The 23,878-nt window shown below is 46.9% G+C and overlaps 1 protein-coding gene across 1 annotated transcript in view; it reads left to right on the top strand.

Annotated features, from left to right (window-relative positions):
• plgrkt (plasminogen receptor, C-terminal lysine transmembrane protein) overlaps positions 1–22,841 on the top strand; it is a 163,527-nt gene extending 140,686 nt beyond the window's left edge. The window contains exons 4-5 of the mRNA XM_070888383.1: positions 13,983–14,092; positions 22,556–22,841. Of these exons, the coding sequence (XP_070744484.1) occupies positions 13,983–14,092; positions 22,556–22,677 (232 nt within the window). The 3' untranslated portion in view covers positions 22,678–22,841. The remainder of the gene's footprint in view (positions 1–13,982; positions 14,093–22,555) is intronic.
• Positions 22,842–23,878: the final 1,037 nt, after the last annotated feature.

The following is a 23,878-nucleotide window of genomic DNA, read 5'->3' as shown; positions in this document are numbered from 1 at the left end:
TCCCGGGCTGCCACCTCAGTCCCTCCCTGACTAACGAGGCTGATTTGCAACGTGCAATTAACCGTCTGAGTGAACTCGCACGCTATACGTTGCCCTCCTTCTATGGGGTGTGTGCACATTATCACATTCAAATGTTGTGTGCAGCCGTCGATATGCACCCCTTGGAATGGGCCACTTAGTTTCACCGCATAGGGGGGCATATCGTGGAATAAAACCCAGGATTGAACTTGTATCTTGCCTATATTCTGTACTGTCCACAGAGGTTCGGCCTCCCTGCCCTCTATCTATGGGATAGATAGGATCATACCTATCAATTTCACTTCTCTGGTAATACAATTACTTGGGGAGGGTAATACCATCCTTAGTCCATTTGGACAACTGCTCATTACTTAGCCAAACAGGTATTTTTCCCTGTTTCATCTGGTTTACATTGTAACGGATATTCCCTAATAACCACATGCCATACATTGCACATACGAGTTCTTTATGCGTTTTTTGGGCTAAGGCATGTATTCGCTCACTAATCTTATTGATAGTCTGGGCATGGGGCTCTGGGATCTCCTCAACTTGCAGCATTTGTCTGGTGACCTCGTCCCCTGTTTCTGACAACTGAGAAGTCAACCCTTACTAAGAGGGTTCTTAAGCGTTGGACTAAATCTTGGACTTCTTGGTTTATACTATGCCAAATGTGTTGATGGTTGCCACCCCTGCTGCATACCCTGCTCCTGCCATCTCTAGTACTCCCCTCCTTTTTCTGTTTAACCGCCCCGTGGTCCCTGTAATTGTTTCTCCAACAAATCTTCCCATAATCCCGTGGTGTAGTTTAGATAAAGTTATCCCGCTAATATTGAAGACAATTTTAACAATTCTGTGGGACACTTCAAAATACCCTGGTTCGCTTAATCACCAGGCCTCCCTGGGCTCCTCCTGTTACTTCAGGACAAGGCAGAGGAGCTGGTGGGGCTGGTCCCTGTCCTGTTTTTATTCGGTACTTTCCATTTCTTTGCTCACTTACACCGCTGTCATCATACACATCCCGGCGTTGCCGTTGAGACGTCAAGTCGAGGCATTTAAGGGTCGCCGTATCTACTTGTAGCGTCTTATTTCGGACGAGCCTGGGCGTGTAGCCCCCATCAAAATACCAATAGACATATCCTGCGGAATTCCATTTTAGTACCACTCTAAATTCTATATTCCCCGTCCCCACCGGCGGTTGGAACATGATCTCTGTCCCATCTTCAAAGCTTCCGCCATCCATGCATCGCACTTGGAGTTCAATCCAGTCATTCACGTACAGGTGCCCATCACGGTCACACCCCTCCAGATGGCTTGGCATATAATATAGGGACCTATCCCCGCTGGCGAGAGTGAGGGTTGTGAGAATCATCCATTGGGTTATTGCAAAGTTCATTAACCTGTGGATTAAAGCATACGCTGGTCGTCACCAGGAGTTATTATTTCTTCTTATCCTATCCTAACTCTTCCCTTTCTAATCAGTCCTGCTGGGATCTATCAGTGATCCAGTAGACCCATATCCTGTTGTCATCCATGACTATATCTGCCAGTGCTCTGCGGGTGCCTCTGAAGCAAAATAGTTAAGACATCTAGTCGTCTACCTGCGGTTTGATTTAACTTCGACTGTCTCCTCGGCCTTATACCTTTTTAATTGGGTCTAGTGTTTCCATCTACTCTTACCTTTCATGTCTACACAGGCACATGTATCACTGGTCAGGATTACCTCATGTGGTCCGGTCCATCTGGGGGCGAACCCCGCTCGCCCAGGTCCTACCTGAACGAATACTCGTTCGCCCACCCCCGGTACAGATCCTACTGGTCCCTTACTCTGAGCTTCCTGGTCCATAATAGTCTGCTGTTCCTTCACCTCCTGCCATAGTCTAAGAGTCACACATAGTTTCAAATGCGATCCTTCATTGAACCCAAGTCCTCACGACCGGTAGATACTCCTTCCAATAGGCGCATGGCCCGTCCGGTCATAAGTTCGTACGGGGTCAGTCCAGTTGTCCAATTTGGTGTTGCCCGAAGGCGCATTAGTATACATGAGAGGACGTCTACCCACCCCTGTCCTGTTTCTGTAATGTCTATGGCTGTTTTTAACGTACGATTCATTCGTTCTACCATTCGCGAGCTCTGAGGGTGGTCCGGGATGTGGAATCGCTGCTGAACCTCTAAAAATTAGCAGGCCTCCTTGCTGACCTTTCCCGTGAAGTGTGTACCCTGATCAGAATCTATCTGAAGGGGAACTCCCCACCAGAGGATTATGTCGCACGCGAAGGTCTGGGCCACGGTTCTAGCGCTAAAATCTCGGGTGGGGAATGCCTCCATCCAGGTGAATTGATCTATCACTACCAGATAATATATCTTTCCTCAGCTTTGGGGTAATGGTCCCGTAAAGTCTATCAGTAAATTCTCCCACGGGCCTTTGGGTCATGGTGGGTGTGCCATCTTAACCCTTATTGGTCTTCCCGGATTATATTGACCACACACGATGCAATGTTGGCAATGCTTGGCTACATCTCTTCCCAGCCTGCTCCACCACCAGTCCCTACTCAGCCTGTCAATCATGCCATTGTGCCCTCCGTGGTCGGGTCCATGGTATATATTCAGCTGTTGCGAATGAATACTGTCAGGCGCTACCACCCGTAGATCCTTCCTCCATATCCCATCCTCTCCTTTTACAGCCCCTTTCCTTGTTGTTCTTGTTCTTCTATGCTCATGTCCTCCTGTAGCTTGTGTATATTCATTTCCCCAGGTCCTATGGCGGCTGCTGTGATCATAGTAACTGGTTCTGTGCCTGCAGCTTCTTTGGCAGCCTCATCTGCTAACTCATTGCCTCTTTGCTGGGCATCTTCTACCTTCCAGTGGGCTTTTATCTTCATCACTGCTGCTTCCACAGGTTCCTGGGCAGCTTCTACTAATCATCTAACAATATTCTCGTGTTTTACATGTCTTCCTCCCGAGGTTATGTACCCCCTCTTACTCCATGCTGTCATATAGTCATGTACTACTCCAAACGAGTACGGGCTATCGGTATAAATATTAACCCTATTTCCCTTAGCTAATTTTAACACCTCGGTGAGGGCCACCAATTCTGTAACTTGTGCTGATAAAGTTCCCTCCAATCCTCCTTTTGCTACAATTTTTCTGTCTTGATTAATTACACCCCAACCTGTTTGGGGTTCTCCATTTATACACCTGCGTGATCCATCTACATATAAGGTTTGGTCCGAGTTCTCCATGGGTTCATCTAACATGTTTCCCTGTATGTCATCATCCATTGTCAGTTGACATTCATGTGCCTCTCCCTCGGATAGTATACCGTCTGCCGGATTCACTCGGCCATCCCTCACTTTCTGTACTGACCGGTCCTTAGGTATGAGGACCGCTTCCCATGCAGCTCTTCGGCTGTCTGAAACAGACCGTAGTTTACCGGTATTCAATACCTCTACTAGGGTATGTTGCGCGTGTAGCACTATTTGTCCGGACATCACTGGTTCGCAGACCTTGACTGCCCAGGCTGCACAGTCTAACGCAGCGACACACTGAGCCATTCCACCGACCACTGTTGTTTGTTGCGAGGAGTAATACGCTATTGGTCGCATATTTCCCCCATGCTCTTGTGCCACCACAGCATTATAGAAGTTGCCTTCTATGCTGCAATGTACGTGGAAAGGTTAGGTTATATTTGGGAGTCCCAGGGCCGGCTGATATGAAAGCGTTTTTTAGTTAGGTATTTGCTACATCTTGCTCCGGTCCCCATTCTATTTTATCCGTGGAGGCCTTTCCTCCATTCACCAGCTTCTGGATGGATTCTGCAATAGTCGTGAAATGGGGTATAAAGTTCCAGCAATAATTAAACAGTCCGAGTAACTTTCACACCCCCCCTCACCGTAAGTGGTCTTGGCATGCCACTTATGGCCTTTCGGTCTTCGTCTAGGGCTTTGGAACCTTGACTTATTTCAGGTGTTAAATATCGCAACGGGGTGAGTCCCACCTGAGCTTTCTTGGGATTCACTTTAAAGCCAGCTTGTTCCAAGGCTTGTAGGGTGCACAACAGTGCTCCCATATGCCCTTCCTGACTTTACGACGCGATCAGAAGATTGTCCACATACTACATCAGGGTGCTTCCATACTGTGTTAAATCTACGTCCTCTAGCGCTTGACTCATTACCTGGTGAAATATATTGGGACTGTTGTGAAATCCATGTGGGACTCTTGTCCAGGTGTACTGGCGGTCCCCCACTGTAAAGGCGAACTTATCCTGGGACTCGCATGCCAGGGGAATCGACCAGAACCCGTTGGCTATATCTAGGACCGTGAAGATTCTGTGTTCGGGTTTCAAGCCGTTGAATATTGTCGACGGGCTGGCTACTATGGGATGTTCTCTCATTTAGAGCCGCAGAATCGAGAGTCAAACGGTATGATCTGTCCGGCTTCTGGACCGGCCATACCAGGGAATTGGTCGTGGAAGTGGCTTCTCTCAACACTCCCTGTTCTACCAACTCTCGTACTATCTCCTGCACCGCCCTCCTCGCTTCAGGTTTTATAGGATATTGTCGATGCGCGTTGTGGACAGGGCCTGGTATTATAATGGGGTTTGTTTTTTTACCTGTCCATACTCCATAAACAGCTTTGCACAGTATTCCCCATATCCCCTCTTTAGTCCAGTCTCTCCCCAAGGGTTTCACACTTCCTAGTTTTGTTACATACAGGGCCAGAGCCCTATTTCCCCCCACCCGTTGTTTTCGTCCACAGGATTCAAACCATATCAATTGTCTATTCCTTGGGTCGATTAGTATATTTAATTCATTCAGAATATTTACTCCTAAAATAGTTCCCTCCGGGTTTTTGCAAACCCGTAACTGAATTGGTAATAATACTCCTTCTACCTCTAATAGCTGTGTTTCACTTTTATATGCTCTTGTTTGGTTCCCCGCCCCCCCCCCCCCCCCACCACTCTTTGGATAAGTATATGGAGTGGTTGGTAATGGAGAGGTTTAAATTAGTTCTTGACACTGACGCCCTTGTATCTACTAACATATCACACTCTTGGCTCCCTAACAGCGTGGTTATGTACATGTCGGGGTCCTGACCCTTTCACGGGGCCCGATGCTACCTATGCTTTTGTCTATGCCAGGGACTTTATGATCTCAATCAGCTTATCTCTAGTCATGTTTTCCATATTGGATGCTTGCTCATTTGGGGATAGGCTTCGCTGTCCTCTGGGTCCCTGCCCCTCACTACCACCTCCCTTTGCCCAACAATCCCTGGCCTCATGTCCGGGCTTGTCGCAATTGTAACATTGTCTTGCTATCTTCCTTGAGGCTCTACACTCATTACGCCAGTGCCCGGGTATGTTACAACACACTTTGGGTTTCCCGACCGCCCCCACTGTCCCTAATTCTTCCGCAGCAGCCACCTTTATTTTCTGTTGGTTCTCTAGTTCGGATGCCCATCGTACCAGGTCATCATACGTTTGCATTGTGACCAACCCAGTTTTTAATATGGCTTGGTGGGTGCTGCTCAATCGACTTTGTATATCTTTTGAAAAGCTAGATTGTCCCTGTTAGGTTATGGTATGCCTCAATGGACCAGAAAACTGGTCCATTTTCGTTCTCCATATTCATGCGATGATTCTCCTTTATTTTGTGTGACCCCTATTATTATTCGCTAGTTTCTGAGTATTACTCCAATGACCCGTGGAACATCAGCTTTAAACAGATCATAGTCCGCCGCCTGTTGGGCAGCTGTGGGTGCACCATGTCCCGTCCTTGAAATTTTGGGCCAGTCGTTGCCACGTATCTTCACTCATTTTTGCTTTGACTAATCCTCCCACATCACGCTTATGAAAGTTATGACATTTTCGCATTTCCCTCATTTTTTACCAAAATGCCCCGTTCCTTTGTCTGGGTTTTAAATCTGGCGGTATCTGTAGCAGTTTTATAGAAACATAGAAAATAGGTGCAGGAGTAGGCCATTCGGCCCTTCGAGCCTGCACCGCCATTCAATGAGTTCATGGCTGAACATGCAACTTCAGTATCCCATTCCTGCTTTCTCGCCATACCCCTTGATTCTCCTAGTAGTAAGGACTACATCTAACTCCCTTTTGAATATATTTAGTGAATTGGCCTCAACAACTTTTTGTGGTAGAGAATTCCACAGGTTCACCACTCTCTGGGTGAAGAAGTTTCTCCTCATCTCGGTCCTAAATGGCTTACCTCTTATGCTTAGACTGTGACCCCTGATTCTGGACTTCCCCAACATTCTTCCTGCATCTAACCTGTCTAAACCCGTCAGAATTTTAAACGTTTCTATGAGATCCCCTCTCATTCTTCTGAACTCCAGTGAATACAAGCCCAATTGACCCAGTCTTTCTTGATATGTCAGTCCCGCCATCCCGGGAATCAGTCTGGTGAACCTTCGCTGCACTCCCTCAATAGCAAGAATGTCCTTCCTCAAGTTAGGAGACCAAAACTGTGCACAATACTCCAGGTGTGGCCTCACCAAGGCCCTGTACAACTGTAGTACCCTCCCTGCCGCTGTACTCAAATCCCCTCGCTATGAAGGGCAACATGCCATTTGCTTTCTTAACCGCCTGCTTTACCTGCATGTCAACCTTCAATGACTGATGTACCATGACATCCAGGTCTTGTTGCACCTCCCCTTTTCCTCATCTGTCATCATTCAGATAATAGTCTGTCTCTCTGTTTTTACCACCAAAGTGGATAACCTCACATTTATCCACATTATACTTCATCTGCCATGCATTTGCCCACTCACCTAACCTATCCAAGTCACTCTGCAGCCACATAGCATCCTCCTCGCAGCTCACACTGCCACCCAACTTAGTGTCATCCGCAAATTTGGAGATACTACATTTAATCCCCTCGTCTAAATCATTAATGTACAATGTAAACAGCTGGGGCCTCAGCACAGAACCTTGCAGTACCCCACTAGTCACTGCCTGCCATTCTGAAAAGTACCCATTTACTCCTACTCTTTGCTTCCTGTCTGCCAACCAGTTCTCAATCCACATCAGCACACTACCCCCAATCCCATGTGCTTTAACTTTGCACATTAATCTCTTGTGTGGGACCTTGTCGAAAGCCTTCTGAAAGTCCAAATACACCACATCAACTGGTTCTTCCTTGTCCACTCTACTGGAAACATCCTCCAAAAATATCCAGAAGATTTGTCAAGCATGATTTCCCTTTCACAAATACATGCTGACTTGGACCTATCATGTCACCTCTTTCCAAATTTGTCACCCGGGGAAAATGACACATACATCGTTTTGTCCTGGTCTGCAGTTGCTGGGAGAGCTTCTGCCTGTCCCTGAGCTGGGACTGCGGGAGCTCTTGGTATGAACTCAAGCTTAATGGGGGCCGCCGGCAGTTGTTTCTCACAGGGAGCTGGTCCAACCCACTCGTGGTCTTGATTGTACTCAGCTGCCTTTCTGCCTAAGACCCCCACCCAGTCTATATTGTCATCCTTTTTGTGTGCCCTGACGGGTGCTGTCGCCATCACACCTACTATTGGTTTATCATTATTTTGTCGCTTGTCAGTCAATAGTCTACTCCATCGACTTAATTCACAATACGTGCGAGTGACTAAAATGAGGGCTTTCTCCTTTTGTTTCTTTTCCGACTCCCACCATTTTCTTTGTTCAGCAGGTGGGGCGTCTTGTTTCCAATTTTGTTTAATCATTATTTCAATTAGTTTTAAATTTTTGTCTGCTAGGTGCCGTGTCAGAGACCCCTCTGGTTGTCAGCGGCATGTCCCTTACTCGTCATGAGTGAGACTGATACTTGCAACATATTGGTCGTCAGCAGTACATCCCTTACTTACTCCTCACGAGTGAGACCGTCACTTGCAATCTATACTAATTATCAATCGCGACGTTACACAGACACACTTCTATATAACCGATCATAATTCTTTCACCTGGGATCTTCCGCTGACTACTTGAAGTCTCGGCTAGACCTGTAGATTTGGATCTCTCAGGCAGCTGACACCAGACAGATTTCTGCCTTTGTCCTAACTGTGCGTGGTAATTAAAATGTACTCACGCCTTTGATCTGGCTTCCATCTGCCGGTGTCCGCCGTCTGCAAAAGATCCTGCCGACTACACCAATAGTAGTAGAGTATTTAAAATAAACACTCAACACCAGGTCTGGGTTCGAAGATTCAAGTAATTTTTATTTTGCACCGGTGGGGAGACCACCTGCTCGTTTGTCTGTAGCCAGGCTTCTTCGATAATACAAAGTTCCAAGCAACCTTTTAAACACTTCATGATGCATGTCAGCCTCGTGCATGGCCCTGATGCCATTTAATTGACCCAAAGCCCCCGTACACAATTGCTGATTGACGAATTCCCTTTCGCGTCACACAATCATTCGTCTATGGAGTTTCTCCAACCTCTTGCTCTGTTTAACTGCCTCTCTGGGCCTCTTGTGGTTCACAAGTTTGGCTATTTGTAATTTTCCTCAGGTTACACAGCTTGCACAATTAATCATTCTGACATGTTATTTTTAGCGTTATCTCTTCTGGCCTTTAAGCAACATAGAAAGCTGACCACTACAAAAGGCTATTTAGCTTTTTTTAGTCCCGAGACCCATTCTTAACCCTTTAATTATAGCAGAGCTCAAACGCCCCACTTCAGGATACTTCATGCTATAAGGTGCAAACAGGCAAAGGATATTTTAGAATGCCAGTTTAAAAAAAAAAATTATTCAGGGATGTGGGCCTTGCTGGCAAGGCCGGCATTTATTGCCCATCCCTAATTGCCTTTGAGAAGGTGGTGGTGAGCCGCCTGCTTGAACTGCTGCTGTCCGTGTGGTGAAGGTGCTCCCACAGTGCTGTAATGCAAGGAGTTGCAGGATTTTGATCCAGAGACGATGAAGGAACGGCGATATATTTCCAAGTCAGGATGGTGTGTGACTTGAAGGGAAACTTGTAGGTGATGGTGCTTCCATGCGCCTGCTGCCCTTGTCCTTCTAGGTGGTAGAGGTCGCGGGTTTGGGAGGTACTGCCGAAGAAGCCTTGGCAAGTTGCTGCAGTGCATCTTATAGATGGTACACACTGCAGCCATTTATTTTACTTAAATCTGATAGTCCAAAATGAGGTAATAGTGGAATCCAAAAGTGAATAACTAGGATGATTGTCACTTAGAGGAATCCTCAGTGACTGCTGCAAAAGGCATTAGAGCACAACTCATTACTCTTCTGTTTAACACATTTGGACAGCTGACCAAAAGCTTGGTCAAAGAGATCGATCTTGAGGAGTGTCTTAAAGGAGGATAGAGTGGTAGAAAGGAGGAGAGGTTTAATTCCAGAGTTTAGAGCCGAGGCAACTGGAGGCATGTCTGCCAAAGGTGAAATGATGAAATTACGGGATGCTTAAGAGGAGCGCAGAGATCTTGGAGGGTTGTAGAACTGGAGGAGGTTAGAGGTAGGAAGGGACGAGGCCATGGAGGGATTTTTTAAAAAACTGCATTAATTTCTTCTCCACCACCTTCAGATAAAGGATTAATCGTTCAATCCATTACACACCCTAGAACATCAGAACACATCAGCTCTCTTTACCCCTACATGATCCTGCCAATGGTAGTCACTAGGTGCAGGGTATGAGATCAAGTTGGTTGTGGCAGAGGAACATGGGGCAAGATCTTGATTCAGGGACTCATGGATGGACTTAATCTTTACATCGTCTAACTCTTCATCATCATCATCATCCTCATAGTGCATGAGGAACAATTTCCATCTCTCCTGATCTTCTACCCCTACTTCCTGATCTTCTGTCCTTATTGTTGTGATGGATCTGCAGGACAGGAGGATACAAGAGCAGAATGGGTAAGCGCAACCTTGGGATTAAGGAGACAGAAAAGGCTGTGGAAGCTTTAGAAGTGTGCTGCTTCACAGGGATGCTGCTGTGATGATGTAGCTGTGTCGATGCTAACCTGGTGCCAGCAATGACTCACTTACCCCGCCATGTCCCATGGCTAAAGCAGAGTTCCTCCTCCTGCATCTCCATGGCTTGCTCCTCATAGTGGGTGAACTCCGTAATGTCGCAGATACTCCCTCTGGACTCCTGCCTCTCACTGAAATTGTGCACAAGTTTCACCTGAAACAAGGTAGCGTGAATTGGGTGAACGTTCGAAATTGAGGGACATCTCCTATTTGATATTGGACAAGAGTTCTGATTGTATCGCCCCGTTAATGTGGAAGAAGAGGTTTTACAGTTCTGCATGCAAATAAATGCTGTGAGGGGGGATGGCGACTAATGTAAAATCCTGAGTTAGTTCCCACCTTCACCAGAGTGCAGTGTGAAAGGATAGTTCTACAACACTTAATTTTTGTGAATGAAAATAGAGCTTGGACACATGGAAATAAGTAGTTGGTGTGTTACCTTCCCTTCCCTGGTTAGATCATTGAGGGGGCGAAATAGCCCTGCGTCCCAATTGGGGGCAGTAATCAGCTGTGGTCCTGCCCACGGCGCTGAATTGGGCTTACCAACCCTCAAATAAAGTAGAGCGCGATCTCGCGCGCTCCACTTCCTTTAGGGAGTGTTCCCAAGGCGCTACTGGGACGGTGAGTGAAGTGCAATGCAGGTGCCCTATGTAGCACTCACGCGCTTCAACGCCCCTCTCCTTCACTTAAAAAGGGCTGCTGCACACTCTGCAAGGCCTCTGATGGCCTCCACTAAGCCACCAGGGCAGGGTGGAATTGGGTCTGCAGCCCAGCATCCAGAACAGAGTGCTGGGCTGCACGATAGCAGTCTGGAGCCGACCCGAGAGTCGACAATCCAGAAAAGGCAGCAGCTCAAGGCGCTGATGCCTGCCCCTTTAAGTAATGCCCCAAGAGTAGTTGTCGGCCAGCCTCGCAGCCCGTGGGATAATTTCCCCATGGGGCGGTAAGGGGTCACCGCGTATGAGTGAAAAGTCTCTTCTGCCCCGTTAGCATCCCCCGGATGCACTAACGGGCCTCTAAAAAAGGGGCATTCGCCACCTACATTTTTTGTGGAACTGATCTGCAGTTCTGAGGGTGAGAGCGTTGGCAATCAGTGCCATCTCCATCCACATGATACAAGAAACAGTTTTTGCACATTTATCACACAGATATCCAGCAATACCTTTGTCCTCTGCTTAATCTCCTTGAGGAGGTTTTGGAGATCATTCTCACTAAAACTGTGTATGGTTGTTTTTCATTCTTCTTTGCAATGTCCTTATCCCTCCTTCAGCTATTTATGTTAAGCAGACAAAGTTACACCTGAGCCATCCAGTACATCTACCTGACAGTGAACTTAGTAAGCCAGACACTTCCCTACTTAGCTGCTGCTACCCCTGGCTACTGCTGTAATTTTCAGCCAGACAGGCATCTTACAGACCGCACTCTAGTTTCCAAGCACCCCTAGCACAGGATTTGCGCTAAACATATGCTGATGGTGATGAAAATAAGCTGACTCATAAAACTCTGGTGGATTAAGGTCTGTAGAGCATCAGCAGGTTCAATTCCAGAATCACTAGCACAAATCCAGTGCAACTCTCCATGTGGAACTGTAGGGCCTTGGGGCTAGAAATTGCTTAGCGCCCCGCTTGAGGCAATAACTTCGGCAGGAGCGCAAAAGTATCGCTGGGTGCTACACAATTGAATCCGACGTGGGTGCTACACAATTGAATCCGACGTGAACTTCTGCTTTAGTGCTCCAGGAGGGAAGTGGAGTGCTAAATAAAGCACTACCACTTCCCTTAGAATGCTAAAGGGAGGAAGAGGGGCGGTAACGGCAGAGCGATGCACAACATCCCGTGCAGCGCTGCCAGATTCACAGGTTCCTTCCCTCCCTTAAAGGAAAGGGCCAATGCTGAGGTCATTGGAGGCTAAGGCTGGGAATAGTACGCGACGGCACCTGCGATACACGCAAAACAGCCCCAAGCACTCTGAGAATGCAGGGTTGATCAATCGAGGCCTGGAAAAAAAGGAAAACACAGCCCTACAAGGATATTATTAAATTTTGGCCTACCTGACCACCAATGGCTTTAATTGCCGCTCCCCAAGCAGCCGGCCAAGGACACAATGCGAATTTTACATCTGGGGCGATAACCAGGCACTGCGCACCAGATGACATCATGATCTCCAGGGAGCAAGAGATTGAGGCGGTAATTTTTAGCGCCAGCGCTAACCCACCATGTAAGTTCGCGGGTGTCGGTAATCTCGCTACACCCGGTCGGTAAGCCGTTAGCGCCCCATTATCGCCCCAGGGCGCAAACGGGAGGTGTAAAGAAGGACAATTTCTCCCCCTTAATGTTTAATATTAATTGCTATTTTGAATATTTTCTTATGTCCTGTAGTTTCGATTGGTCTTTTAGAGGACAGTAATTACAGTTGGTGATGTTATCATCGGAACTCGCCACCACAAGACGTAGTTGAAGCAAATAGCATAGATGCATTTAAGGGGAAGCTAGTTCAGCACATCAGGGAGAAACGGATAGAAGGTTATGTTGATGGGGTGAAACGAAGAGTGGTGGGAGGAGGCTCATGTGGAGTATAAACACCGGCATGGACCTGTTGGGATGCATGGTCTGTTTCTGTGCTGTAAATACTTTGTAGTACTTTGTAATCCTTGGAGGGACAGATTTTGAAGCCTCTTGCCCGGTGAAAGCAGGGCACTTGCAGAGAATTGACTTACCGCCCCATTCCTGTCAGCACTATCGCCAACGCACTCATCCCCGGGCCTACTGCAGTGCGGCCGCTGCACCCGCCTGAGTCAGGCAGTAGGTTTATTTAAAATGCATTACGTACACAGGCTTTTGTTTGCCATTTTAGGACAGTACTAGGCGGTCCAGTCAAAGAGGAGCCCACAGGTATGTCTGTGTTTAGTTTTTGGGGCCAGCAAGAGTGCGATATTGGACCAGAAATTCCTGCCTCCCTGGCTCCAGCTTGACAGATCATCCGGGGGCGAGGACATTTGCAAGGGCAAGATTGCGGTATTTACCCATATCCTGCCCAGTAAATGTCCTCAAAACTCTTGCGCCTGATATAAACAGGCGTATAGCCTACTTTTACAGGCGTAAAAATCTTAAAACACATTTAAAACATGAAAAATAAAATTAAAAATACACTTTATTTTTAAAAACCCTGCTCACTATGTTAAATTTATTTTAAACCATAATTAAAAAACCTTTTTAAAAACTCAATTTTTTTTTTAAAGATATTTATTAACTTTAATTTCAATTAATTTTAATACGTGAGGTGTGCTTTTTATTTTTTGATTGGTGCTATTGTGTTTGTTTTTTTTCTCAATTAATAGCAATGAAAACTCGAAGATACGGAGTTCCCATTGCTATTAATTGAGAATACAGTACCTGATTGGTTAGCAGTCACACGTGATTGCATCTTCTGCGTGGGAACCTGGAGGATGGGAGCGCGCTTCGCAGCGTGGGAAAAGAAGGCCTCCCCACCGGAATCCCATGCTCCTCCGGGATCACCAGGTACTTTCGGAAAAATTCTCCGGTCGGAGGCAATTGCCCGCGGGAAGTCTCCGACCGGAATTTCAGGGCCATTATGTTTATTTCAAAGTGCAGTTGGAACATTTAAATGCGTGATGTTATAATCTCTTTCTACTTTAAAAACATTCAGGGATAGCACTCCAGGAAAGAAGTGGAGCTAAGCTCTGGAACACCCTCCCTGAACCTCTCCGCCTCGCGACCTCTCTTTCCTCCTTTAAGACACTCCGTAAAACCTACCTCTTTGACCAAGCTTTCGGTCATCTGCCATAATTTCTACTTATGTAGCTCGGTGTCAAATGTATTTGTTTTATCTTATAACACTCCTGTAAAGCACCTTGGGATGTTTTACTGCGTTAAAGGTGCTATATACGTTCAAGTTGTTGTTGTTTTGCAAGAAATAAGTGTTTCTTATTTCAAATATCAGCAATTCAAATATGACCTTGGGTTTTTTTCTGTGTAGAGCCATGAAGAGGAAGGCACCAGGATTTCTGGCTCCTATTGTTCCGCTAAGCTTCATTTTTGCTTATCAATATGATCTGGCATATGGAACGTTAATGACAAGAATGAAAGGTAAGATACATCAACAGAATATCTGTGATTTTACTGGGTCAGTCGAGGGAGGGAGTTATCTACACTTGGTGTTCAAAAAGAGATAATGGGCTTGTGATTAAACTTGGTTTCATAATTTTAGTCCAATTCAAGTACGATTTTTGAAAACATGTCTTATACAGACTCTACTTTCTACATTCAATAATGTACCTGGTAAACTCAGCTAGGCTCTGGTGAGTGTTAAGTAATGAGTAAAATGCTAAATGATTTATTAGCAGCCCAGTATTTAAAGATTACAAAGGGAATCAAATGTATAGCAGTCCACACGGACCAATCAAATTAAGATGACACTAGAGTCACCCATTACACCATCATGCCTGGTGTACAGAGAAAGCAGAAAATGTAAGTACATTGGAAATAACACCAAGCATTTAAATGTTTCAACTGCACTTTGAAATAAGTAAACTAATGGTAACAATAAAGGGGGAGAAATTCGGGAGCGCCGAGGCGACAACTTTTAAAAGTAGAAAAAATTAGCAGGCGCTAATGTCTTTCTATTTAAAAAAAAATTCGAGAGTAGTGCTCCAGGAAGGAAGTGGAGCACTAAATCAGGCGCTCTACTTCCTTCCTAGAGTGCAGTTGGCAGCAGGCGGGGCGGTAACTGGAGCAGTGCTGCACACTGGGCCGTGCAGCGCTGACGTGTTGAAAGGCTCCTTCCCTCCTGAAAAGGGAAGGGCCATCGCTGCAGGCTCTGCAAAATAAAAACTTACCTTCTCCCCTACGGCAGCCGCGAATAGGCCCGATCAGCCCAATGCCCTGAAGTAGAGTGCCGGGCTGATCGATCGTGGGCAAAGAAGGGCGGCAACAAACCTGAAAAAGAGCAGTTACATTTTTTTTTAACTTACCTCAGCCACCTCGCCTTTAATTATCGTACCCGAAGTGCCCAGCCTCCCAATAGACGCCTCCTGTAGCTGCCGGTGTTTACGCTTGGCGCTGCTGCAGGGGGCGGAACCAAAGTTTGGGTCCTGACGTTACTGAGGTGGTGCACACGACGATAACGTCACGATCTCCGGGCAAAGGAGATTGGTGCGAAACGCCGTACCGTCACCGCACACCTCCCGCCGAATATAACAGGAGTCAATGTTATCGCCAGGCACCACCGGTACCTGGTTAGCGCTCCTTTATCGCCCCCTGGAGGCAATAACGGGAGGCGCTAAGGAGGCCAATTTCTAGGTCAAAATGTCGATATTCTAACTGATCTTTAGCTGACAGTCACACGGTAAATTGCGAGCCTGAGCCTGCAGAAACCCGGGCCTGAATTTATGAGCAAACTTACATAATTCTTCTCATTATCGCATGCTAAATTAATAAAGATGATGTGACACTGCTGAGGCCAACTCTCTTTTCATTTTTTTTTATTTTGGCAGTTTTGTCCAGGAATATCACCACAGGAAATTGGGCAGTTTAAATAAATATGTCACGCTTCCCTCTTTTTGCATTCCCCTGTTCTCTCAGTTGCTCGTCTTTTCCACTTGCAACCTGTAGCTTGGAGAGCAGCCACGTTGTCCTGCCTGGAGATTTATCCACAGCTCTTCGGCCTAAACAATAGCACTTCAGCTTTTGCACTGCCAATTTAGTCAGATCATCTTTCACACTCCATTATGTATGTGTGCATTTGTATGTACATGTATTTATATATATACATATAGATAATATAAAAACACAATATGGCTATATTCTAAACTGCATTACTAACACCAGTTTATGTCTATGCGCATAAGTTTTTTATATTCTCCAACCAAAAGTTGATAGGGTATAATATGTCCTTACTATGCAGTATAAAGGCACACGAGGCCCATACTAGAGAGAAGGTCACTCTGTGACCAGCAACCTTTAATCCAGCACTGAAGTGGAGAAGATGGGTGGAGCTTCCCCCTTTGTACCTGAAAGTCCACGTTAGGAGTGTCTCCCACAAGTTCACCACCTAGTGGTCAGTGTTCTCACGGTGTACAACTTAGGTCAGTTTATACATGGATTACAATGACAGTAGAATACATGACATCACCTCCCCCCAAAAGTCTTATTGGGATCACAGGTTAAGTCTCTCTGGTGGTTTACGCTCCCTTGTAGAGCGCCTGAGTTGGGGCTCCGGTTGTTGGGCGCTGGCCTGAGTGTCTGCTGTTTGCGGTGCCTCAGGCCTGTCCGGACTGCCCACAGTGACTGGGCTCTCCTCCTCTTGGTTCAGATGTTCGTTCACCTGTGGTGGAGTGAATTCTATATCGTGTTCTTCCTCTGCTTCTTCTATGGGGTTGCTGAACCTCCTTTTTGTTTGATCCACGTGTTTGTGGCAGATTTGTCCATTGGTAAGTTTAACTACCAGAATCCTATTCCCCTCATTAGCAATAATAGTGCCTGCAAGCCATTTGGGCCCTGCAGCATAGTTGAGGACAAAGACAGGGTCATTTATATCAATACATCGCGCCCTTGCATTCCTGTCATGGTAGTCACATTGTGACCGGCGCCTGCTCTCAACAATTTCTTTCATGGTGGGGTGTATAAGGGATAATCTGGTTTTGAGCGTCCTTTTCATTAGCAGCTCTGCGGGTGGAACACCTGTGAGCGAGTGTGGTCGGGATCTATTGGCCAACAGGAGGCGTGATAAGCAGCTTTGTAGGGAACCCCCTTGGATTCTGAGCATCCCCTGTTTGATTATCTGCACTGCTCGTTCCACCTGGCCGTTTAGGCCGACTTGAACGGTGCTGTTCTGACATGGTTGATACCATTTCCTGCCATGAAGTCCTGGAATTCAATGCTTGTAAAGCACGGGCCATTGTCGCTGACCAAGACGTCCGGTAGACCATGAGCGGCGAACATTGCCCGTAGACTTTCTACCGTGGCAGAGGATGTGCTTGAATTGAGAATGTCACACTCGATCCATTTGGAGTAGGCATCGACTACAACCAAAAACATTTTCCCCATGAAAGGACCTGCGTAGTCCACATGGATGCGTGACCATGGCTTGGCGGGCCAGGACCAGGGACTAAGGGGGGCTTCCCTGGGCGCATTGCCCAGCTGGGCACATGTGTTGCACCTGTGAACACAAAGTTCCAGGTCTGCATCTATCCCTAGCCACCAAACGTGTGATCTGGCAATTGCCTTCATCACGACAATGCCCGGGTGCTCATTGTGGAGTTCTCGGATGAACGCCTCTCTGCCCATCTGGGGCATGACTACTCGGTTTCCCCATAGTAGGCAATCGGCCTGAATCGAGAGTTCATCCTTGCGCCTGTGAAATGGTTTAAATTCCTCAGGGCATGTCCCGTACGTGGCTGCCCAGTCCCCATTCAGGACACATTTCTTGACTAAAGACAGTAGCGGGTCTCTATTTGTCTAGACTTTGATCTGCCGGGCTGTCATGGGTGAGCCTTCACTTTCGACAACTTCAACAGCCATGACCATCTCAGCAACATGCTCAGTTGCCCCCTCGGTGGTGGCTAGTGGGAGCCTGCTGAGTGTATCTGCGCAGTTTTCAGTGCCTGGTCTGTGCTGAATTGTATAGTCATAGGCGGCTAACGTGAATGCCCACCTCTGTATACGGGCCAACACATTTGCATTTATGGCCTTGTTGTCGGCCAAAAGGGACGTTAGGGATTTGTGATCTGTCTCCAGCTCAAACTTCCTGCCAAACAGGGACTGGTGCATTTTTTTTTACTGCATATACACATGCAAGCGCTTCCTTTTCTACCATCCCGTAGCTCCTTTCTGCCTGGGACAGACTTCTGGAGGCATAAACTACTGGCTGTAACTGACCATTGGCATTAACATGCTGCAACGCACACCTGACCCCCTAGGACGACACATCGCACGTTAAAACAAGTTTCTTACATGGGTCATATAGCGTTTACAGATTGTTGGAGCATAACAAATTGCGTGCTCTGTCAAAAGCCCTTTCCTGGCTGTCCCCGCAGACCCATTCGCGACCTTTGCGTAGGAGCATGTGTAGCGGCTGTAACAGCATGCTCAATTTGGGAAGAAAGTTACCAAAATAGTTCAGGAGCCCCAGGAACGAACGCAGCTCCGTCGTGTTACGGGGTATGGGTGCTCTCTGGATTGCTTCTGTTTTGGACGCAGTAGGTCTGATCCTGTCTGCTGCTACCCTCATTCCCAGGAATTCTACCTCTGGAGCTCGGAAGATGCATTACGCCTTTTTCAGTCGCAGACCTACCCGGTTCAGTCTGTGTAACACCTCCTCCAGGTTGTGGAGGTGTTCTTCAGTATCGCAACCCGTGATGAGGATGTCGTCTTGAAAAACCACCGTCCCTGGAATCGACTTGAGGAGGCTTTCCATGTTTCGTTGAAAGATCGCGGCGGCCGAGCGAATCCCGAACGGACATCTGTTGTACTCAAACAACCCTTGTGTGTCGTGACGGTGGTCAGCTTCTTCGACTCACTCGCCAGCTCCTGGGTCATGTAAGCTGAGGCCAGGTCCAATTTTGAAAAAAGTTTGCCATCGGATAGCGTCGCAAAGAGGTCCTCCGCTCTCGGTAGCGGGTACTGGTCTTGGAGTGAAACCCGATTGATGGTGGCCTTGTAATCACCACATATCCTGACCGACCCATCCGCCTTGAGCACCGGTATAATCGGGCTCACCCAGTCACTGAATTCGACTGGCGAGATGATGCCTTCTATCAGCAGGCGGTCCAATTCACCTTCTATCTTTTCCCGCATCACGTACGGCACCGCTCTGGCCTTGTGGTGTACTGGCCTGGCGTCCGGGTTTATGTGAATCACTACCTTGGTCCCCATGAAAGTGCCAATGCCGGGTTGAAATAGTGAGCCAAATTTGTCCAGGACCTGTGAGCATGATATTCGCTCCACAGAAAAAATTGCATTGACATCGCCCCATTTCCAGTTCATGATAGCAAGCCAACTACACCCCTGCAGTGTGGGACCGTCCCCCGGAATAATCCAGAGTGGCAATCTGTTCTCCGAATCTTTGTGGGTCACGACTACCGTGGCGCTGCCTCGATCCGGAATGATATCCTTTGTATATGTCCGTAGCTGTGCCTCAATCGGCAATAATTTTAGCCTCCTGGCCTTGGACGCCCACAACTTGTCGAACTGTTTGATACGCATCAGGGACTGGCTGGTCCCCGTGTCTAGCTCCATTCATACTGGGATGCTATTGAGGAGCACTTTCATTATTATTGGTGGCGTCCTGGTGCATGAACTGTATATGTGCTCCACATGAACTCGCTGAACTTCAGCTTCCAGCGATTTCCCCAGTGTCCATTTGGCCTCGTAGGGCTTACATCGAGCCTGTCCTCCTCGTACATCAACCTGGCTGCAGGCTTCCTGCACATACGTGCCAAGTGACCGCTGACTTTGCAATTTCTGCAGGTATATTGCTGATACTTGCAAGCTCTGACTGTGTGTTTGCCTCCACACCTCCAACATGAGCCGTTGTTGGAAACAAAAGATCCATTACCAGTCGATCGTCTCTGACTGTCTCTGTAACAGTCCTTAAACGCACCATCGACACGTGTTAATGGCCCCATTACTGGCTGCATTGTCCCTTGCGATGGCATGAATCACTGTTCAGCTAGCCATTGTCTCTGTTGAATTCCCCCTTTGGGTTCGACTCCATGCTCGGGCATGTCCAATTGCCCCTGTCTGCCTGGAGAACTGTGTGCCGCATTAACAATGTTGACTCCCTGTACATTTGCTGCATTTAAACCAAGATTTTTGTCAAACGCCATTCTGGTCTCTTCCTCCCCTGAGATAAATGTCTGGGCCATCAAAGCCGCCGTTTCCAGGATCAAGTCTTTGGTCTCAATCAGTTTCCTGAAAACCCCAGCGTGCCCGATGCCCTCAATAGAAAAGTCTCGCAGCATCTCCGCTCTGCATGCATCTGGGAACTTACATAGGCTCGCCAGTCGCCGGAGGTCTGCCACGAAGTCTGGAACGCTTTGCCCTTCTCGCTGCCGGTGCGTGTAAAACCGGTGTCTTGCCACATGCACGCTGCTCACCGGTTTAAAGTGTTCCCCGATCAACTTACTGAGCTCTTCAAAAGTCTTGTCCGCCGGCTTCTCTGGCGCTAGAAGGTCCTTCATCAGGGAGTACGTCCTGAATCCACAAACCATCAGGAGATGAGCCCTGCGTTTGTCGGCCAAATCCTGTCCCAGCCATTCCTTAGTGTCGAAACTTTGCTGTCGTCTCTCAATAAAATCATCCCAATCATCACCAACACAGTACCTCTCGTCTGTGCTGCTAGTGGCCATGTTCGCGTGGTTTCAATCGCAGTTTCTCATCGCCAATAATATGTCCTTACTATACAGTATAAATGCACACGAGGCCCATACTTGAGAGAAGGTCACTCTGTGATCAGTTACCTTTATTCCAGCACTGAAGTGGAGAAGATGGGTTGAGCTTCCCCTTTTATACCTGATAGTCCAGGCTAGGAGTGTCTCCCACAAGTTCACCACCTAGTGGTCAATGTTCTCACGGTGTACAACTCCGGTCAGTTTATACATGGGTTACAATGACAGTAGAATACATGACAGGGTAGATAGAGAGAAACTATTCCCCTGGTGGGGGAATAACCTTAAAATTAAAGCTTGGCCGTTTAGGGGTAGTGTCAGGAAGCACTTCTTCACACAAAGAGTAGCGGAAATCTGGAACTCTCTCCTCCAAAAAGCTGTTGAGGCTCGGGGTCAATTGAAAATTACAAAACTGAGTTTGATAGATTTTTGTTAGGTAAGGGTATTAAGGGTTGCAGAACCAAGGTAGGTAGCTGGAATCAAGATACAGATCAGCCATGATCTAACTGAATGGCAGAATTAGGCTCAAGGGGCTGACTGGCCTAATCTTGTTCTTATGTATAGGGGCCGAAATTGGTCAAAACCGATGATCCGCCCATTTCTCGGCGGTATACCGGCAGTATATCGTTTCATACCGCCGGGTACCGCTGGGGCGGAGTATGCACGATTTTTGTCACTTTTTTCTCGGCGGTATGCCGAGCGGAGTACAGCCGGCGGTGTGCGGGCGGTGAGTCCTTTTCACTTGGGAATATTCAGGTCCCAAGTTGTGTGCACATGCATGCTGCTGCAAAGCTCCACCCCCCGCCCCCCCGAGAGGCAACGATGAGAATCCAAAGAGACTGCCAGCCTGAGAGTGCTGTGCAGGTATGTCGGGGGAAGGGGGAATCTCTACTGTGGAGGGAGATCTCTGCTGTGGAGGGACATCGCTGATGTGGAAGGAGATCGCTGTGGGGGCGCGGGGGGGGTGTGGCGGGGGGGACTGGGGGGTGGGAGAGACTGGGGAGTGAGAGACCTTTTTTTTTACAGGTAAAGATGCATACCGCCGACTGACAATTGACTTAAAACCACCTTTTCCAGGATGGTCTGCAGGGTCGGTGGTATGTTGGTGGTAAGTGATGAATTTGGGCGGTATGTCGGCAGTCTGCATGGGCGGATGATATGCATAGCGCTTGGAGGTATGTTGCTGCTGAATTTTCCGCTGGGTGGTATGTAGCTATTTTTTGATGAATGTTGCGCTTTTGGGCGGTATGTCGGTGGTTGGTATTCGGCAGTATTTCCACCAATTTCGGGCCCAATGTTCCTTTTACTATCTAGCTATCTTAGAATTGCTGCAAAAAACATTTCTTAATTTTTAATTTTTGGCAAAGGTTTGGTTTTGAAATGGTCGCTGATGCCATTTTATTGCCCATTGCATGTTGTCTTTTGCTATCTTACTAGAAAAACTGCGTTAGATAAATCAGTTCCAGTCAATTCATCTTCAAGAATTCGTCAATATCAACTCCTTTTGCCTTGCACCAACCATCCCTTTTGTCATTTAATCTCTCCTGCCTTCCACCCTATCACAGCCCTTCCCTTTTGTTCTTTCCTCCTCTCCCCACTTTCCCTGCCCCTGCATTTGCTAATATCTATAACTTTTTCCAGTTCTGGCAAAAGGTCATCGACCTGAAACGTTAACTCTGTTTCTCTCTCCACAGATGCTGCCTGACCTGCTGAGTATTTCCAGCATTTTCTGTTTTTATCCCAGTTTTAAGTTATATATTCAAATTGTGGGATTGCACATCAGTAAAAACTGTTTTCCACGGTTTGTTTACTTATCAGCCAGTTACATTTCGGGTTTTAGCCATAAGGATACCATAATGAAATTCTCAGTCTTTTGCACTAACTGGCTCAGGCCTTATAAAAGTATATCATTGTTGCACTGGCCCTAGGTTTACAGAATTGACCTTGATGCCATAGCAATTTTCAGATTAAATTCTATCGAAGAAAAGAATCCTTCAAAACTAATCAAAAAAGCTATTGTGTGCATTTTTGTATGGGCTATGAGATTACCTCACATTCAGCATCAGTTTTCTGAATTACAGGTGTGCACTTTTTATTTTCAGTTTCTCTGTGGTATTCATCTGGCAATTAAATGGATAATTATTGGTTTCATTTTATCTTGCAGATGAGGCAGAGAACATCATTGATACAGAGCAACCCCTACTTGAGATGCCAAAGGGAGTGCCAACCTTTGAAAGCATTGAAAAGGCCAGGAAGGCTCGGAGTATGTTTTTCATTCAAAAATAACCTACAAGCACAAAAGAAATGAGACTGAAGACATAGAACACAGATCAAAGGGGAAGAATGTATTACTGGCAACTAATCGTTCCTGTATGGATCTTTTTAACCAAATCACGTGTATCTTTTGGCTTTAATAAATTGTCCAATATTGAATAAAGCTTTCAAATATTCGGGGGACATGTTTTTTTGTATTATTTCAACTTCTTGTTTTATCACCAGCCGAGAGTACACAGGGGAATACGGTGCTAAAATATCATCTGGTAAATAAAAGCTTGAGAAATGCCGATTTCAATACAAACCAGCAGAACCTCTGTGCATTGCTCCTGGTGAGTGTGGCAGGTAATCCAAAACTAAGCGCCTGCTCCCCAGAAAATGAGGTGCAGAGGCTTGCAATGTGCCAGTGCATCCCAATGTGGACAGTCACCATGAAGGGCAGTGGGAATTTGCGCCCAAGCTGCGTTTAAAGTCATTGAAAAATATTAAACTTAAGGGGCTGTCCCATAGCGTGACTGGAGCACTCCAGCTACATAATACATAAGTCGAACTGCACTAAAACATACAAAAGACAACACTGGCACCCTGACAACCACCCCCATCACCGCCACACCCACGTACTACCCCTGCCCTGTCCCTGTGCTCCTCCATCACACCCCAGGAAATCCTCCTGGTAGCCAACAGCACTTCACTGACTGTTCATACCCAATAATTGCCAGCCCTAGCACTCCTGCTGTGTAATGAGAGATAAGTCTGGAATTGCAAAAAATTATTAAAATAGGTGAACCTTGCATTAGTGGGCGAGTTCAGCTCATTTATGTGTTGGTGCGTGCAGCAGCTAAATATTGTCAGTGCTGGTAGTGCTCTGTAAAGTTTAGTACCAGTATGTTATTTTATAATAAATTGATATGTCGTGCAATTGCTAATGGACTGAAAAGCTGTGTTTCCTTCCTGTAACTTTCTCTGCTTCTTTCCTACTCATTCTTTTTCTGACCGTCTCTCTGTGGCCTTCTTTTTCTCTCTATGGCTTCTTACTGTGGCATCTGTATCTCTCTATCTCCTCACTTTTCATCCCTCTTTCTGTAACTCTTCCTGCTTTTCCTCTCTTCCGCATGTCTGTAAGGCCTCTTCACTGATGCACTCAATTTCTATGCCATAGCTTGCTTTACAATAGAAGCCAGCATGCACCAGAATTAGCTGGGTTGAGCTTTTC

Source organism: Pristiophorus japonicus, chromosome 1 (genome assembly GCF_044704955.1).
Source record: "Pristiophorus japonicus isolate sPriJap1 chromosome 1, sPriJap1.hap1, whole genome shotgun sequence".
Classification (NCBI taxonomy): domain Eukaryota; kingdom Metazoa; phylum Chordata; class Chondrichthyes; family Pristiophoridae; genus Pristiophorus; species Pristiophorus japonicus.
Note: the sequence above shows the minus strand (reverse complement) of the source record. Positions and strands in the feature narration are given on the sequence as shown.